At 40.9% G+C, this 20973-nt stretch overlaps 1 protein-coding gene across 4 annotated transcripts in view; it reads right to left on the reverse strand.

The window, feature by feature from the left end:
• PRKCZ (protein kinase C zeta) overlaps positions 1 to 20973 on the reverse strand; it is a 604208-nt gene that overhangs the window by 113258 nt on the left and 469977 nt on the right. For all 4 annotated transcript variants that reach the window (XM_069240998.1, XM_069241001.1, XM_069241000.1 and 1 more), the window contains 3 exons: positions 8119 to 8216; positions 2997 to 3083; positions 804 to 939 (listed from right to left, as the gene is read on the reverse strand). In XM_069240998.1, coding sequence (XP_069097099.1) covers positions 804 to 939; positions 2997 to 3083; positions 8119 to 8216 — 321 coding nt within the window. The remainder of the gene's footprint in view (positions 1 to 803; positions 940 to 2996; positions 3084 to 8118; positions 8217 to 20973) is intronic.

Here is a 20973-nt window from a genome sequence, read left to right on the forward strand (position 1 = left end):
CCCGCCGGGCTGCAGGCAGAAACATCCAGACCCGACAGGCCGCAGTAACGGGGCGGGGCGGGAGGGGATGCAGCGGTTTGCCAGTAGCCAAACCACCGCTGTCGTAATATGGCAGTCTGCATCGGCGGTCCATGGCGGTGAAACCGCCACACAGGGTCATAATGAGGGCCATAATCATTTTTGGCCCCCTGCATGAGCACAGACATAGCAATATAAAGAGAAATGCTTACAACCTTCCTGAACCAATTAATTACAGGAATAAATAAGAAGCAACAAGTTCAGGCTGTTCCCTTTCAAATTTAATTTGTTGCTGGTTTGTTTTGGTTTGTCAAGTCAGCCTCCGGCACCATCTTATCATACTACTTCTTTGTCATGTTCTCAGTATCTTCCTTTTAATCAAAGCTGTTTCCCTTTAATCCTTTTGGAGAATAAGCACGCGACTTGGCCCTGTAACTTTGTGATAAGAAGCCACTTTAAGACATAGAGAATATTAGAAATGGTTACTTCGGAGTTCAACTTTTTAAACCAAAAACATACCAACACCAGACACTTTTAGAGGTAGAACAATCACAATTTTTTCTCTTATTTTTTGGAAGATCAAATACCTTCCTTGTTTATAGAACTGGTTATAGAACCGCAAAACGATGTGAGATGGTGCCAGAGACGTGTGATAGATATTGCAGTGTAAAAATATCTTTAAGAACAAGCTACTGGACTGTTTTTGCCTTTACATAGTTCAACAGTGATTATGGTAGAACAGTCTATTAGCCACTGTAGCATCAATATGAAAGAACATTTCTTACCTTGCACATGCCATAATCAGTTAATTTGATATGCCCTTCTGAATCTAGCAGAACGTTGTCTAGTTTCAAGTCTCTGTAAATTATTCCTCGCTCATGCAGGAAGTTTAGAGCAATACAAATTTCAGCAGCATAAAATCTTTGAACAAAGAGACCAATATTATATGAGTAAACGTCTTGAAAGAAACAGTCGGGAATACAATTCAGAAGATAACCAAAGCTAAAAATACTATAATTGACATAAACCACACAAGATATGTAAATTCTTGTCTTCTTACATTTCCCAAAATACGTGTGACCCATGGTGATTGAGATCATCAGGCACAATGTTTAGATGCTTTTCAAACCCTCATGTGGGAGTGCTGTATAAATATGATGTTCTAAACCACAACATTTCTTGGTCAAGTTGCCTTTTTTTAACAGAGATAAAACAATGGAAGAGCTCAACGCGTGGTTCTGTAAAATCATAACTTTTGAACTTTAACACAGGTCTCTATACATGATTAAATTATACAATATTGGGTAAACTACTATACCTCCTGGTGACTCATTTTCGCTTCAGCCATTCCTGGCTTTAAGGAACTGATAAAACCACAGCATTAAGCACTGCATCAGGAATCCACTTATAAATCATTTACTCATTGATATACTAAGGGACCTAGAACGTGTTAAAATTTGTCAAAAGATGCCAGTGCTGTAACCTACCCTTTTTGATTCACAGTGGGGGCAAATTAAAAAAACCTCTGTTTTAGAAATGGGACGTGGTCCTGTTGCTGTCACATTGGTGGCTCCCAATGGGCGAAGGAAGGAGCAGTCAGCCCTAAGTATTTTGTTTGCATGATCCAAACACCTGTAAATTCTCACTGGTTGAAGGGCTCCAATCACATTGGTTGAAACATCAAAGCTGTTTAAACAACACAAATTGGTCTCCTGTTGACTGGTTAAAATTAGTTTGTGTTTATACCACTATGGTTGTATCCTGGACAGCCATTAGAAATATCTGGGACAGTACACACCTTTAGTAGGCTGTAAAACTTGTCATACTTGGTGTGGTCAGGGCAGCACTGCACAGCAAATCCAATCCCAGAGCATTCTGTCTCATACTCTGTGACTTGTCAGTAATTGTGGAAAGAACTCTCAAATGAGTCCCAGCATCTTCTTCCACAGAAGTTACTCTGTGCCTTCACTCATCCCTACCCAGAACATGAACATATCTTAAAAACAGAACAGGTAAAAGTGATTAGGTACTGTGCTTCAGAATAAATGTGAAGGAAATGTTTCAATCAATTATACAATATGCATCGAATCTTGTACCATTCTACTAAGCCCCGTAAATGATGACTACCGCTGTGACTAACAGAAGGCACAATATAATTTAGTATTTTTTTTTTAATAGTTTATTAGATCACAGATATTACAGTTTTAATTCTGTAGCGAGCAAGTGGAGAAAGAGGAAAGATCAAAAACTGTATATTTCTGGATCAATACTAGTCAATTACTTTTACCATATTTAAATTCATGGGGTACCAAGATGGCTAGATAACAGCAGGGAGACAACTAGCTCATATAACAACAATCCCCAACGAGGTGATCATCCACGTGAAGCATCTATCTGGGACTAAAGTGTTCTTATTCGGAAGAGCTGCCTTTGGCCATCTCATTTTAAGATGCACATGTGTCTCCTAGTCACCCTACTACTTGTTTCCTTGCTTGAAGCAACTCTGTAAGGTTTTGACCAAAACTTTATGAAGACGACACTGTTACATCCAGAGTTTAAAACAACTTGTATAGCGGGTAACTTGCCTCAGTAATAAACTACTGAATGTTTCCTGACTTCCTAATGATTAGTAATATGGAATGGGCCATCCCCTGGAGATAAATAAAACAGTTTTCTTTACCCTCAGAGCTGTATTTCCAGCAATCACCAACAACAGGCATTCCAGCTTTTTTTCTGTGATGGCGTCTGCTTGAGGTTTGAGACCTACTGTGAGATCACTCACTGGATGACCACATTAAAATAGGTGAGAAACAACAGGGAATGCTACCTCACTGGGGGACCTCTACACTCATCAAATAGGCGGTAGTTTCCGTTTGTGTCCCTCTCCTTGTGCAAGAAGTTGTTAGTTACAAACATAAACTGTCAGTTTTGAACTATGTATGGTAAGGTTGCCCCCCACTTTTTTTTGTTAGCTATACCTTGCATGTTCCTCCGGGAGCTTCCTTTGACGTTGCATATGAAACATAAGATCTCCTCCATTTACGTAATCAATGACTAGAAATAACCTGAAAATAAGAAATGCAATTAACTTAAGCTTCTGTATATAAAAATATATGTTTCATCATTTCATAAGCTAGTGCATATTCTGTGATCATGCAAGGCGTGGAAATAATTCAGTGGTTACTATTCCAGGCACAAATCAGGGGCCTGCAAGATGCAAAACGTTACAGTCCCAAGAAAAAAAACAATGAGTTAAACAAGTGAACATTAAGCCCTATTTTCACAGCTCCAAAAATTTTACGTAAAATGTATATCTTTTCTCGTTTCACAATATAGAACATCACAGTGTCAGAGAATAATCTAGGAGCACTTTACAGTACTACTTTAGTGCAGATATTGTAAGGACAACCAAACTGTGTGGTGAAGTTGCTGGTGGTGGTCTCTCGGGTGCATGCCCTTTTCAGACTTCAGCTGTGACATGCCCTCTGCTCTGTGCCATGTATGTGAATGAGACACTGCTGTGGTCTGTCAGTGGCACCTTTGCCTGCAGCTGCAGAGAGATGTAAAAGGGCAAGAAAGCGCCAATGCCACCCCTGTTAAGGAGGATGAGGCAGAGCTACAGAAACCGCACGTAAGGTGGAACAAAGAGGTCTGCCTATGTGTGACATTCTTCAATCAATACGTTTTGATACCTCAGAATGGAGGAGGAGATCTAACTTTGCTGCCAGAGTCTTAAGTATTGGAGAGGATGTGAGGGACTTGTTTAGCTCTCTCAAAAGAATATAAAAGCCTCTCATCTACATCAAGACAAAACATCATTTTCCTCAACTCTGTGGTCGGACTTCAAAAAAAAAAAAAAAGGAAAAAAGCTGGTTAAAAAGCTCCAGTCAGTACATCTGAACAGAGCCTGTGCATACTGCAGAGAAGACCTGTGGCAGGAAACATGCAAGTTTCTCTTTGTGCAGTGCTTTCTGAAGTTCTAACAACACTGGGTGGTCAAGCACTGAGCACATGCACCCTCACACTGATGGATCTCACTGCGGTGTGGATTGCACACTCCCATGACACTGAAGTGGCTAGCAACACTCACACTGGTGCATCTCTCGAGAAGGATCAGGCAGCTGCTTGAGATTAATGCGGCTCGTATGGGTGCCTGCAGGGCGCAACATGTCTTGAGAAGGTACCTGAAGGGTACAATCACTGAAATGAAGGACTTCTCCAATTCCCTACACTTCCAAAGTAGTCCTTTTTATGCACATACCGCGAGAGTACGAATTTTATTGACTGTTCTGGGCATCATGTCTTGGTGGTTGTACAGCAATGATGAACTCAACATGGATTCTGCTCTACAATAGCTATTGTATTCCTCAGCAGGCACTCGCTGCCAAACTGAAGAGAAGACCTAAGGCAGGAAACGAGTAAGTGTCTTTTCATTACTAACACATGATCAGGATTGATGAAGCTCCCTCGTCTGCTCTGGAATAACTAAGCACCCAGAATCCCATGACCCCACAGAACCCTGGTTACTGGGGCAACCACTTGAGCAGCAACATAACATTGGCTCATTGTGCCTGACAAGGCTACTTATGCTGCAGTAAGATAAACCCCCAAACATGAGGATTAGAACACTTACCTGTTGGTTTGGGAGCTTCAATAGATTGAACAATGAAAGTGTGATTTTTTTGTAGACTCTGAAGAGTTCAATTATAGAAAAGGGGAAAAGGGACAGGAGAGCCAAGGGGTCTTACAGCAATCACCGCCTCCTTTCCTAAAGGTCCAGCAATCTGAGTGAGAAGAAGAAAAGCTCACCAAAGGATTTCAGAAATGTGCCCAATGCCATATCCTTTATCTGGTGCCACTAAGCAGAACAATCTATGACCCTAAAATTGATGTCTAAGAACGACAGAAAAGTGAGAGCCAATTTTGTGTCAATAATAAATATTACAAACTGAGCTTTTACTAACATTAGGCCATGTTTACAATGTCCTCCATCTTGCCTCAACATCACAATATATAACGTGATGTCTTCCTGGTCTAAATAAAGTGTCTAGTGTTTGCTTGACTAGGCAGAGAGTTCTCTCAGAGACATTCTCCCATTGTGTCGACTGGAGGACTGTTCCTACTATGCCAGCTGATACTAAAACAATGTATCAGTTTAACAGTGCAGCTAAAATTGTAAAACTGGTTGAATCGCAATGTATTACTAGCCTGACAGCATCCTGGAATATATTTGGTAGCAAATTGTTTCTTCCAGCTTGTTTCCTATTGGTGCAAACACCAAGAGTCATGTATTCTCACGGTATGTATGAAATTCTTATGACAATGTTTCACCTGTAATTGGTTCACTCCACTAAACAAAGGCAGTCCCAATCAGGAGCACCAAAGTACGTATCAGGGCCACACCACTTTCGGTTCAAGCAGTTGGAAGCTTCATAAGATAAAATTTTGGACAAAGATGAGCTCTCACACAAGCAACACCTGTAGCTTCAATAGTTCCTAAGGATTTGGTCTAGCATATGACTAATATTCAGGAATTTGATAGCAGAAGGGTTTGAAGGAAACTGCAGTGTTTCTACTGAGATCCCAGGTAAACTCAAAATGTATTACACAACATTTTGCAATGTACTTTCTTCACAGTTTCAAGGCAGTAAACTAACATTCAAAATCCTTCCTTGATGAGTATGGAGGAGACAGGACAAAGTCCTCTATGTGGAAGGTTAAGCAAGATGAACTCTCAGAACTACATTTGTCACCTTAATGCAGCAGAAACTTCGTACAGAAATCACTGACCAGTTGCAAACCTCTTTTGCCCATCTAAAGCCTCTAAAAATATCATTAAATCTAGCAGAGATCCATACATATCCAGAAACCACTTTTAAAAGGGGGGATAACATGGATCCCATTAAGCTATGAATTGCTAACGCAAATCAATTAAGTCAGTGACTATAGGATGGTATGGATACAATCATGCAACAGTAGGCTCAAAAACTGCAAGAGTCAGGGGAAGCTAATCCAAGCAACAAAATCAAAAAGTGAATAGCACAGTCACTGTGAACATAAATAAAGATAGTTGATAGATGGCCAAGGGTACAAGTAGTACGACTGTGGCTCAAATAAATATGATGATAATTCTTCTTAAAACGTCTGGGTGATGAGAAAAAAGGTGTCTTATCAAAAACAAGTGTCAAAAATCAGGCAAGACAAAATAAGGAGGTGATTAAAAGGTGCACACCCCAACAATGTCAAACACCCCAAGGCAACACAGATGTGACATAAGAAAATTGAAAGGGTCTGAAAGCATCCACTTCCACCCACAGAGAATGAATGTCATCAACAAAGGAAACATTGCTTTAAAATACAGAGAATATTAATAAAATGGGCAGCGAAAAACAGCAAAGTCGGGAAATCAATAAGGCATTTTGTATTTAGTAAAAGTTGAGTTGGAATATTCAAATTAGGACAAAAGGTACATCATAATGAACAAAGTAAAAGGACGAACAGTCACATGAAAAACAAATCCCTTGAATGAACTTCAAGGTAAATTGGGCTTTCAAGGGGCAGACTATGTGCAAACAAAATGCTCCTTAGAGTACACACTAAAAGTCTTCATCGTCATCATGGGGTGAAGAGGTGAACTTATGTTAGTATTCCGAGAGAAATAAGGAAAAAAGCAGACAATAATTCTCACAGATATCACAGATCAAAGTTCCAGTAACATTCCGAAAGTGGGCCACTCAGTGCTTAATTTGTGCTGGTTGTTTCCGGTGCTGAGCACCGGAACTTATTTGTGAGGGCCGGGGCTTATTCTTATGCCTCAAGCATTTGCTGCGAGCAAAAGACACATATGTGAAAGACGGAAGAAGGAAAAACTAAAAAGCGTCCTAAATGGAGAAAGTAGAACGTTGCAGGATGAGCTGAAGGGGCAGGGGTGGCCGTAAATGGATTGAAGAGGCCCGAGATGGCTTCAGGATTACGCTGCCTCAGTATTCAGTGTTTGCAGATTTAATTACAGCAGCCTTGTATTTAAGAGAAGGGCTTTGAGCACCGGCACCTCTTAATGTACAAATTAAGCACTGGGGCCACTGTCACACTTTGTGGGCTACCGTAGCTCTCTCTGAATATATGTTCAACTGTGCCCAAAAACAGCTTGCTGAGCAGCCAATCTAACTAGTTTCCAGTGGCCCTCTCATCCTCACTTTCTTCCTTTCACTTTGCACAGTTACTGTAACCAAGGTGCACCCGACTGATGATCCCTAAGTAGAGCAAAACCGGTCCTGGGTTATTTGTGTTCTGGTTCAGGGGGTGCCTGGCCTCGCAGTTTGGGATGGACTGTTTCCACTGGAGCAGGGTCAAGACTGATTTAAATATGGCTGGCTCCAAACTGATGTGGCATGGTGACTGAAAAAAACATGGATTGAGATATGGCCTGGAGTATTTAACTGTGGCTGAGATTAACTCAAACATTCCATCCATCACTTTTTGTATATCTAGGCACATCTTTCCCTAACAGTCAAAAGAAAAACACAGGGTGAGATTAAGGCAGTTCATGGCATGTATGAGGCTGAAACAGTGAACCGAGTGCATGGATTGAATGTGCATGTATCAGACCCTAAATATAAGCTCATAAGGAAGAAGCAGTTTCAGATTCTCTCAAAAACAATTAAAGATTCAAATAAGCGGAGGATACGAAGTAAGACACAGAGGGCCTGATTACAACTTTGGAGGAGGTGTTAATCCGTCCCAAATGTGACGGATATACCACCAGCCGTATTACGAGTTCCATAGGATATAATGGACTTGTAATACGGCTGGTGGTATATCCGTCACTTTACCGTCACTTTTGGGAAGGATTAACACCTCCTCCAAAGTTGTAATCAGGCCCAGAGTGTCTTATTCATGATCAGATCCATATAAATGTCAGAACAGGGTCAGTAGTAAGTGGATAGAAGTGTTTGTTTGAAAATGATTAATCTGGATAAAACAGTCAAATGTATAATGACACTGGGAGATGACTGAAAAGAGAAGTAACACAGGCCACACAGTGCAATATTTTAAAAGTGGGGTTCAGTAATGTGGCTTGAGAATTAAAAATCTTCTTACCGACTTGTTGTTTGGAAGCAGGAATGTAAACCAACAAGGAATGGATTGCTGGAGGCTTGTTCAAATACGTGTTTCTCCGTTTGTACCCAATCAATATCCTGCAAAAATGAATAACAAAAGTTCAAATTTCAGATCCGTCAGTTAATCACAGAAGTTTATTTTGCCCAGAAATTTAAATGGAAACACTTATGCACACCTACTCCAGACCTGTGACTGCACAAACATCTTCATAATTGACACATCCCTTCTGAAAAGCATGAAAGGATTGTGACTTGAAAATGTCAGGGTGAGGTGGTCCATAAGACGGGTATATAAAGACGGGTATATAAAGACAGCGTGAGAAGACTGCATTAAAACCCCATGTTAATATTAAGAAGTACTCAGTAGATTTTAAGATTCAAACTTGCACCTATTTCCTGTCACAATATGTTGAAGTCTAACACAGACATAACATTAGTTTGCTGGGCACTCACAGGTGCTGAATCTATAAATCCTACCAAGTAACTCTGCTGTGCATGTCACAGGATGCCAGAAAATCCATTTTTTCTTGTTAACATTAAGTGGTTTCTTTCCTTTTTTATGGAGCAGTACATACCATGCACGTATGTTACAGCCCTGTGTATCAGTGCACACGCAGTTAACTGAGGCATACAGAAAGAAAGTTAAGATATATCACAGAAACGAAAGATCAGCCCCAGTAATGCTACATCTCATTTGACTATCCCTTTCCAGACAGGTAGCTTTGCAATGCTACAAACAGTGGGCAAAAAACTCAGTCTGTAATCCTTTGGGATATGCCCACAAGCGTCAAAATATTAGAGGAATAAAAACACTACAAATAAGTCAACACAGGATCAATCCTTGGTCTCATCGATGCACAGTAAGACAGTTTCAACGAGTCACCTTTATTGAAAAATCGTTTCCTCCTACGATGGGTCACCATCAAATGAACTGGTAGGGCCAACAAATCCTAAAGTCTCCTGGCAAGAAAGCCTTTCTTCATATCAAGAAAGACCTTCTCCTTAACCAAGGTGTCAGGACACAGATCAAGAAAGAGAAAAAGGAGAAGGTGACTTCACTTTTACTCCACTCTTTTTGCAGAAGAGCGCCTGCAAAACCTCATCTTCACAATAGTTGCTGGATATCTTGCACATGAATGTGATCTACAACATTTGTTTAACCAATTCTAGAATTTAAGTCAACGGCAGATGGGAGTGGCTTGAGTATATGCTGGGTAATTTTGCAGACATGTTTCATTTTTTCACCGCTACTAGTCTGACAAGCATAAGAAAAAGTTGGTTCTCCATTATGGGGGTGGTCATTTTCTTCATATAAAAGCTTGAACAAGATCACTTTCGGGCTTGCATGGAGTCTGTATTTACAAAATAGATCCTTCAGTGAAATTCGCCTCACTAAGGGTAACTGAATCCTTAACTTCAGACCCTCACTGATCCAAAACACAGGCCACTCTGTTAAACTTGTTCCCAGCTCCTTCCTAATGGTTAGAACAAAAAAACGGTCTAGTATAGTATGGTATTCTATACAGTACAGTAGATGATCAGAATTCAGTACATTATTCTAACCAGAAAAAAACAAACCACATGTCTGACCTTTAGTAATCCCAAAGAGAACCTTCCCAATGTGGTTTATTCCTCCAGGAGTAGTTATTTACCGATGTGTTATCACAGTGGCTTACTCTAATCTATGAAATCAAATTGCGCACTTGTCAGGACCCCTCTGTATCACTGTATGTCAAGAGGAGTGAGAAGGCCCATTGGGGCTCCATACCTACATTAATTTCTAAAAGCAGAGAAAATGTGCTGTGTTCAGGATTGAAGGGCAGGATGAGTATCAGTTTTTTTCTTATTTACAAAGCTCCTTATAACTTGTTATGAAACACTCTCTATGTGGGCCTCCTTTGTGCTAAGTACCCACCTCTCTGTCACTTTTCCCGTTGCTTGAACAACAGGACACTGGATGCGTATGCACACCAGAAATGCTTAAATTGTGTTTTGGCAGGAATACATCTTCATTCACATATTTCCCCCTGAAGTCAAAAGAGGAAAAAGGTCATAGCCACCCTAAGTGTTTGTGCGAACATGTTTCTGCTTCATGTAGGCCACTGGATTTCTCGTGCTCGATCGGGATAATGCTTAGTCTAAGCCACTTACCAGAAGGCATTTTCTGTTTTACAATGGTCCGCTACCAGCTCCCATCAAGTTTCGCTGCATGGGAAAGCACATTTGAAGTGTTTACCTGAGTTACTTTGATAATATCGTCCAAGGAGTTGGTTTTCTATTTGATCAGGGTATATTTTGATTCAAGGCAGACATAATGTAGCAATTATATGCCATCCTTTCTTTGGACTTTACAACCAATATGTTATTTTCATCTAAAATCAAAATTAAGTTGCGGAAAGCCAGATGCAAATGTGCCAACTTGAGTATGTACCTTAATGTCAGATATGAGCTTTGCACATCCTGGCAAGCTTGCTATCCACTTACCACTTTATAATCACATTCTTAATTGCTCACAGAAAAGTTGCAGGGCTTGGTTTTATCTCATGATGTATGGGATTACTCTGCTGTTCCTTACTGGCCACCCTTTGAGGCTTTTGCAACCACAGGGAATCAGCTACTCCGAAAGTATGCAAGTTTATTGAAGAAAAGATAGTGCAGGGGAACCTACCTCACTGTTACTAAGATGGCCCTCCTTTGGGTGTGCAGAAGGCAGAGGTTACTACTGCACAACCATCATAACATTAGAAAAAGTGGAGTAATACTGTAAATAACAAGATGCACATATTGAAACTCTCTGAAGCCATCATGTGGAGCCAGCAGTGTGGTGATCGCAATGGAATTAATAGCAAGCATTCTTATAAAGGTTTGAGAAGTAGGCAACCTAGTCCAGTGTCGAGAATGGCTTTGGTAACACCAACAAATATAGCTACTGAGGGATTTAGCTCAAAGCAGCCAGTATATGGTGACCTTCTGTACCACATAGACTGGTGCAAAGCCATTCAGGAACTGGGCAACCAATTCAATAGGTAAAAGGGACTGTAGACTTGACTGCGAGCCAGTAGAGGGTTCTTAGACAAAGTAAATGAGTAACATTATCTTGACGAATATAAAAGCCAACTAGTAACATCTGGCATGTTTACTTTCTCATAGCCTGATATCCAGGGTAATTAGTTATCAAGATGACAATTTAATAGGGCACAAACCACCACAGCTGGTTTTTCATGTGGGACAAACTGTAAAATCCTTAAAACTTTGAGTTGAATAAAAGAAGACCTCACTACAGCTGTCACTTAGGCATTCGTATAATCTACTAAAAGTAGCAGGGAAGCCCACAAAATAAACTAGACTGCAGATGTAAAGTTTCAGATTTACTATATACACAACTGAAAGACTCATTTATGGTCACATGCTAATGGAAATCTCTAAACAAATACGTAACACGCAGAATACAGCTTAATCTATATATGTTTTCTTTGCATACTCTGGTTCACAAAAGAAAAGTGGCTCAACAAGCCAAACAAAAAACATCTTTCTAATGAACCCCTGTTCAACAAAATAAAATATTGACCTAGTAGTGAGCTAAACAAAAACTACAATATGAAGGACATGATAATTGGCCTTTAGGGAAAAATAATAATCGTAATAATATTTATAACAACAATGATTGGTTTTCATTCACTTTGGGCTTCATATGCAGCACAATCACAGTAAAAGTAATAAAGAAGCTCAAAAAAATAAACTAGACTACATATGTAAAGTTTCAGAATTACTACATCAACAACTAAAAGACACATTTATATCACACGATTATGTAAACCAATAAGCTAATACATAACAAATATGATGAATAAAAAGAAAAAAATCCCATTAAATCTGATTGCCACTCTGTAGGTATAGTTAGTATTCCCACAGATAGGAATTCTCAGATATTGGCTCCCTAACAACTTTCCATCTGTTTGACAAACCACTATAAAACTTTCCAGACTTGTAGCATTTTCTACATTTTGAGATGAAGTACATTTTTTCTGGTAAATTGTAAAGGGGGTGCAAAGATAAAACGGGGTCTAAAACAAATTTCCCCACCAATGCATGAACCATAGACTACTGTATTTGACGTATCACAAAAACGGTTGAATGGATTCACATGAAATTTGGCCGGATTACAAATTATGGTGCAGAAATAATGCTTTTTGGGTACTGCAGTTAAGAAGGGTAAGTATTTTTAAAATTTTAAGGCATTTAAACTTAGTGGTATCAGTCACTGCGACAAAATATTTTGTGAAACTAGAGCAGTACAAGGCTGTAAACTTATTTAAAAATATTTAAATAAAAAAAATCCCTACCTATTACTCCTTTAATAAAGTGGCAATAGGTAAGGATCTACTACTACCTATATCTAAGGCCCTAACATGAAACACAGTCAAACTGTAGCAAAAAACAATATAGCTACCTTTTCATTAAAAAAGAAAAACTGCCATTATCCAATTATATAATGGCTTGCCATCACCATGCACTGCAGTATCCTGCATAGTTTCATGATGTACCTTGGCCCAAACTATAAACTAAGACCTAGCTGTATTATTGGATTGAGGTACTCTTGCATCACTCATGGTGTTGCAAGTGCAATTCAATACTTAAGTTAGATTAAAAAAGGAACATAAGGCCACCTTGCGTGGCCCTGCATTGATTGGTAAATCTGGAGAAATGCAAGGCACTGCAATTTGGTGTTTTGCTTTACTGTGCACACAATAACCCACAAATTTCACATACCTACATATGCCACGCCACTTTAGCCAGTCCACTGTAAGCTATTCCACTCTACACCTCTCTACTGCTCGAGATTCCACTCTCTGATAGTACACTGTGTGTAACGCATCTCCAATTACGTCACTTCACTGGACGCTGCTCCACTATACTCCACTCTACTCTACACCATTCTACTGTATACCACTCCACTCTATTCCACTGTATACTACTCCACTCTACTCTATTTCACTGTATGCCACTCCACTCTTCAACACTCTAGTGTATGACACTACCTTCTAGGCCGCTTCATTCTAAGCTATTCGATTGGACCCTACTCCAAATGTATGCCACTCCACTGTATACTATTACACTCTGCCCCATGGTACACCACTCCAGTCTACACCACTCCATTATACGCCACTCCACTATACACTATTACACTTTACGCCACTAGACAGTACAACACTTCCCTCTATGCCACTCCACTCTATGCTATTAGATTGTATACAACTCCACAGTATGCCAGTCCACTCTAAGCTATTATACTGTATGCAACCCCGCTCTACGCCTCTTCAGTGTACGCCACTCCGCTATACGCTACTCCAGTATATGCTATTCCACTCTACGCCAATCCACCGAATGTCATTCCACTCTGCCATTCCACTGTGTGCCACTCCATTGTACGCTAATCCACTCTATGCCACTCTAGTTAATGGCACTCCACTCTACCCCACCTTCATTCTACTTTATTCGACTGGACTGCGCTCAAATGTGTGCTACTACACCCTAGCCCACGGCACTGTAAGTCATTCCAATCTACACCATCTCACTTTACGCTACTTAACTAAGCACTATTCCAGTCTGCACCACTCCAATGTACACCACTCCAATCTACGTTGCTCCATTCTATGCTAGCCTACTGGATGCAACTCCACTACACTATATCCTATTTCACTCTATCCCACTCCACTGAACACTACTCCAGTGTACACCACTCCACTCTACGCTGCTCCATTCTACGCTAATCTATCAGACGCAACTCCACTGTACTCCACTCTACACTATTCCACTCTACGCTACTCCATTCCACGATATTACACTGTACGCAACTACAATCTTTGCCCCTCTACTGTATGGTATTCCATTCTACCCCACCCCACTGTATGCGGCTCCACTGTATGCTACTACACTGTACCCCACCCCACAATACATCACTCCAGTCTAAACCACTTCACTGTAAGCTACAACACTATAAGCTATTATACTTTGCGCCACTACACTGTATGATACTACAGTATACACTATTACACTCTACGCCACACCAGTCGACGCTATTTCACATTGTGTGACTCTACTGTACGCTACTTCACTTTACGCCATTCCAGTGTACTATTCTCTATTCTATGTAACTTCACTCTACAAAACTTTACGTCACTCTATGCCACTCTACTAAGTTCTGCTCCACTCTATCTGCGTACAAGCCACTTCCCAAATTTGCACTCAACTTTATGCCCGTACACTCTACAACAGTTGTCCACAATGTATGACAAGGCACTCCACTCAACTGTATGAGATGCCTCTCCAATTTACAACAGCTTCCTTGACCCTACACTACACCACTTAAATGTATGCCATCTCAGTCTACGCGAGTCCACAGTACCCTACTCCACAGTACACCACTCCACTCTACGCTTTTCCACTCTATGCCACTCCACTCTTTTAAACTCCACTGTACAGTACTCCACTGTACAGTATTCCACTGTATACTACTCTACTTTATGGTAATCCACTCTGCACCACTCCATTGTATGACACTCTCCTCCAGCCTCTATAACTCCACTCTATAAAAGTCTATCACAGTTCTTGGCACTTAACGACATTCTACTCCACTCTATCCCCATACCTCCACTGTCCATACACTTCAATGTACAACACTCTATTCCACTATACAACACTTTTCTATATGACACAGCACTCCACTCCCCTGTATGAGACCCCATTCAAATGTATAACAGTGTATTATCTATGGTACACCATTATACTCACAACACTCTACTCTACGATACACCAATACACTGCTGTACTTTACTCCACACTGTACTCTATGCAACTCCACTCTACACCACCATATGCCACTCTGATGTTTTATTCCGGTCTATACCCCTATATTCCGCTCTAAAACACTGAACTATAGTATATGCTACTGTACAACACTATGATGCTCTAGCCCACTAAATGACACTGTACACAACTCTTTGTAAGTCACTGCACATCACTTTACTTCACTCTAACACAGTACTCCATTCTACTCCACAGTACACCACTCCACACTACTCATGACAATTGTACTTTATATCACTGTAAGCCAATCCAATTTACCACACTCTACAACACTGTACTGTATTATACACTACTCCACTCTACACAAAACAACCATACTGTATGCCAATCAATTCTACTGTAGTTTACATCACCTTTACAATACTGTACAACACTCCACCACACTACTATACAACATGATACTTCAATTTGTGACACTTTAGTCGACTGTATGCTATGCTACTCTACCCTCCTGCAATCCACGTCACTATAGTCTACAACACAGCGCTCCATTACACTTTACTGCAAACTACACTACCCCACTCCAGTGTACTCCACTATACTCAACTCTACTACACTTTATCCCACTCTGTGCCACAGTACTATACTCTGCTATACGCCACTCCACAGTCTGACACTCAACTCCACTGTATGCAACTTCACTCTACAACACTGTACTACACTCTCATTCTATAACACTATACTCCACTCTATGCCCTTCAACTCTATGTCACTACACTGAATGGCACTCGATGACACAGCACTCAATTTCTCTCTACGATACGTCACTCTGCTAAATTCCACGGAATTCCACTCAAAGACGCTCTCCTCCACTGTACTGTGTGACACTCCACTTGACGGTGCTCCACTCTATGACAGTCTACTTCACACTACTCAACTCTAAAATACTCTACTCCTCCTATACTCTATAACAGTTTACAACATCCTGTTTTACTGTTTCACATGCCATTCCACTGTGCAACTTGCTGCTCCAGACTACAATACTTGACTCCACTATATGAAACACTATGCCACACTAAATAGCACTTTACTACACTGTTCAATACGCTACTACACCCAAGTCTACTTCACTCATTTCCAATCTACAATAGTCCAGTCTATGACAATAGAGTTTACAACAATGTCCTCCACTGTACAACACTCCTCATAACTCTCCACTTGCGACACTGCACTCTACGATTTGAAACACATTTTTATTCCAAATTTTTAAAAAACATTGAAATTCAATGAAATTTCCCACACAAACCATGTTTAAACTACACAAACTTTAAACATTCTAACGGTATAGTTATAACGTTAATTTACAATTTATCCAGCACCTTCAAATTATTAAAAGTACAGACTTTGTTGGAACATTTCAGCTCGCTAACCAGACAACACTAACTATAACTACAACTACAACTCTACCATGTACTGTGTTCTCACAAATGATTACACTTCACTGTACAACACTACACTGTATGAGACTCTCTGGCACTCTACAGCACAACACTACACTGAACTATACAACACTCTACTCCATTCAATACGACTACACTTTACAACAGTCTGATACACTCTATTCTACTCTACGGCCCTCTGAACGATGACACTCCACCACACTCCATTGCATGACACTTTAGTCGACCACACTCCGATGTGTAACACTTAGCCCTACTATTCAACACACCACTACACTATACAACACACCATTCCACTGTACGATACACCACTCCATGATACTGTATAACACTTCACTCCACTGTATACTACGTCACTCCACTCTATTCCACTCTACAATACTCCACTCTACGACACTAGACTATACAACACTCTCCTTCACTGTACTGTAATATACTCCACATTACAACACTTCAATCAATGACACTCCACACTATGATTTGAAACACATTTTTTACTAAAAAATTAAAACCATTAACGTACAAAAAAGAAAAAGCTTAAAGATAATTTATAGTTAGAAATACCTTATGTATTCTTCCTATACAACCCCAACTTAAAATACACAAACATAAAAAATTGTACTTATAATTAAAACTTCAATTTATAACTTATGCACCACCTTCAAAACACGCACACAGTCTTGTCACCTCACTCGCTACAGTCCATTTACTGTAACTTATGCCTTTTCCATGCACTGTTTATACCCTTGCACACACCATCACTTGTAACGTGTGAAATCATAGCTTTCATAACAACACATAACCTTTCTAATAACATTATTTGTCACAACACAGAGCATGGTAGAATGGGGAGTTATAGTTAGTGTTGTCTGGTTAGTGAGCTGAAAAGAGTGTGTAACAAGGTCCGCATATAACAATTTGAAGGCGGTGGATAAATTGTAAATGTAAGTTATAACTATCACTTTAGAATTTTCTTTGGCTTTTTTCATTGAGATATCTATCTATCGATATATACATATATATATATATATATATATATATATATATATACATATATATACACACACACACACATACATATTACCTACTGGCGGTTGCCAGTAGGTAGTTATAGTTAGGACCTAGTTTCCATTAAAAATCGTTTTTTGACGTGCCTATATCTTTGGCGCCGGTTAATGAATCTTCACACACTTTTCCCAAAAAGTGTGACGCTCATTTCAGCTACTGTCTGGAAAGTTTCAGGGTGATCCGTCAAGTGGGGGCTGACACAAAGGGGGTTCCCAAAACATGTTTTCCCTATGTTAATTTCCATAGGGATTTTGAACTCGACTTTAGGGTCGAGCGCCCGCAAGCGCTCTAGACCATGCTGTAATCTCTATGTGGGCTTCTAACCACACCCATGTCACGCGTGGGCTTGCCTTTTAAAAATCAATTGATTCCATTTGTGAAAGACATGCCTACATCATGCCTTTTCCCGTGTTCTAGCCCTCCTCGAGCGCACCGGTAAACTCCTGAAAACATACGAGGCTCCGTGTTTTCAGCTGGTTTCTGGACTACTTTATCTTTTAATTTCCTGTGCAGCGCGATCACGCTGGGCAGAAGTCGAGTGCTTTGCATGTCATGGCAACCATCGGCTCGCATGTAAAACTGTTTTACTTTTCATTATTAGTGTATGTGGCAAGAAAAGTCCAGTTAGGAATTTACAACGCTAATAGCTCTAACGCGAGCAAACACGATACCCGTTGCATTTCAAATGCTTGCTGTTATTTGGTGTAAATCCGTTCAGTAGTTTTCTAGATATTAAATGAAAACTAAATTTGCATATATAGGGACGCAGATCCACCTCTGATCCTTTGCGGACTCAGAGGAAAAGCAAGGGCCTGATTGGCTGGCTGCAACCTGACAGAAAAGTTGGGGCCACCATTTTGTTTCTCGCATTGCATATAAAGGGACAGGATACAGGTATCCTGACCCCATAGGACACATGGAGGGGGCCCTTTTCGGGACCGCTTATGGACATAAAATTTCCCTCTTTTTTCCAGCAGATTCACGGATCCTCCTCAAATCCAAGGGAAAAGCAAGGCCCAGATTGGCTGGCTGCAACCGGTGCTTGTGTTACAAAAACCATATAAATTCACTGAAACAAACAAAGGTTAAAGGGACTTTATAGTTAGGTTGACCATACAAATTCAGCAGTTAAAGTTATATCTATAGTTATACTTATCTGAGGAAACTATAACTCATGCCGGAAAGTAACTTTGGGCAACAAGTTATAGTTTCTTAACATAAGTATAACTATAACTGCTGAATTTCTATGGTTTTGTATGGGTAAAACGTCAACCTAACTATAACGTTCCTGTAACCTTTGACTTTTTCAGTGAAAATATATAAGATAGGTCCATCTGTCCCCAAATCTTTGTAGCACCATACAAAAGTGTTTCATGCATAATTTAACCCAATTGCACTGCACCATGATGGCATTCAGTGAATTGATCGCTTCACAAAAGAAGGCACAGATCTTCTGAAAAAGTAGACTTAAGGATGATCTAACTGGAGCAAGAGCAAACATTATTTCTAAGATTGCATCTTGGAGGGCTGTCTCTCAGAATGTCAACCAACTGTGCTAACCCTGTCACACACCAACAGCATCGTAACCCCTCCTAGATGTGCAAGAAACCACTCAACTCACTGCCATATTTTTCACCCCCTACCCAATACATCACGATGGACGCATTGTTGGCTAGACACAGCCGTAGTTTTATTAAAATCATACATTGTTAAAACGCACAAAATGGAGGTCAACCATATGACTCATGCAAACAATCCTTTCATAAGCTGTTGTATGTTCTGACCATCGGTGTCCAGCATGTGCCCGGGGCTAGGCTTTCCTAGCTGCCAAGTCTTTGTGGGCGGTTCCTGATCCTGCCCAAGCTACAAGTGCTGTGCCCGCCTGCTGCTGCCCCTTTCACCAAATCTTGTTTGCCCCTTGCCGCCCCTGCCGTCAGGCAACCCAGATGCACTATTGATGTACTTCCTCATCTTTTGAGCACTATGTTTCACAGCTGATTGAACCCCTCCGCCACGCTGCTAGTGGTTTTACGACCACTGCAGCTCCACCTTCTTGCTTCATGAGAAACCAAGGTGCTCTAGTTCCCCAACTATATTAAGCAAGAACATGTCAATGCGGACTACTGAAAAAAGCACCCTGTCTGCTGCCCGGTAACCTTAGCTTAAAGAGACCATGCATCACAAACCCCCATGAGTTAGCTCTGCATAGTTTGGACATAGAGATATTTAGCTTTTTCCTGGACCACTCAACGGCCCCAGCGTCCCGAGCCCCTCGCCATGCCTCCCTGGCTATGACTTCTGACCATATTACCTCAGCCGGGCACACAAGCCATGCTATTGCTGCCAGAACTGCTATCATGTCCCCAGCAACTCTCTCCTCCCCATGTCTGCGAGGTCATTTCCACCCAGATGTATAGCTAATGCATTTGGATGGCTTTCTGTGGTGATTGCCTTTTTTACAGTTGACAACAGCTGCTCCCACCTCATACTTGGTTGGCCTAGCCAAACCACTTTTGTGTTGCGTAATAATAGCCCCCGATAAGCATTCCATGCTTCTGCCCGTTTTTTAGCTCTGAATACGAATGAGTGGCCCAAGATCCATGATGTGCAGCATTCCTCACCAGGGCCTGTCGGAAGAGAAGTAAAATTAGGAGCTGGAAGGCCTTATATACACCTCAAAAGCCCTGGATTCCCAGTGCCCTGTGAGCTTGATGCACTTCTTGTCTGACCATGAGCTGTTGCTGTGGTTGCAGCAACTATTCTGAAAAAGTGAAAGCCACAGCTGTTGGGGTTGAGGCCACCTCTCTTCAGTGTAATCTTTATGACCGCAATAAATTGGAACCTGCTTAAGTGGGAACCATCTTTATCCCGGAATAAAGGCTTGACTGGCGGGGGCCGTTGCCTACATATGCCCTGAACAAACACACTGGGCAAAAGCTGCTATTCTCAAGGCAATTTAGCCGTGACCTTTTACTCTTGCCTAACTGATCCGTTTTTTACTTTCTAAGGTGCATCACCACCCAATACTGCCCGAATGTTACATCCTTGCCTAGAAAGCACATTGTCCCAGCCTTTGCTCTTGCTGGCGCTACTAGCTCACCCATTCTAAATGCTCCAAAGAAGGCCAAACTAAAGGCTGCCTTAAATAGCAATTGCTCATGCTTGTCTATGCGAACCTCAGAAAGCTTTTCCTACAGCTGCTTCAAGATGCTGAACTAGATTGGGTACCTCTTGTCTTGTTGTCTGGGCTGTAACCTACCCCAGCCCTTCATAGCCGTCCTGCACAGAAAAGTGTTAGTAGGGTCTTTCCCTCCCGCAAGCGTAGCGTAAAAAGCTACTGTGCTCAGATGAGTCTGTGCCCAACTCCTGCTCTGGCCATTCGCATATGCTTCTGTGATTAACTTTTGCATATCCTGTGCAGTTCCCGCACATTGCTCCTGTACCCCTGTTGCCCAACTGAATGTTTCCCACCACTTAAAATATCTTGCGTTAGTTTTCTG

This window comes from Pleurodeles waltl, chromosome 6 (genome assembly GCF_031143425.1).
Source record: "Pleurodeles waltl isolate 20211129_DDA chromosome 6, aPleWal1.hap1.20221129, whole genome shotgun sequence".
NCBI lineage: Eukaryota > Metazoa > Chordata > Amphibia > Caudata > Salamandridae > Pleurodeles > Pleurodeles waltl.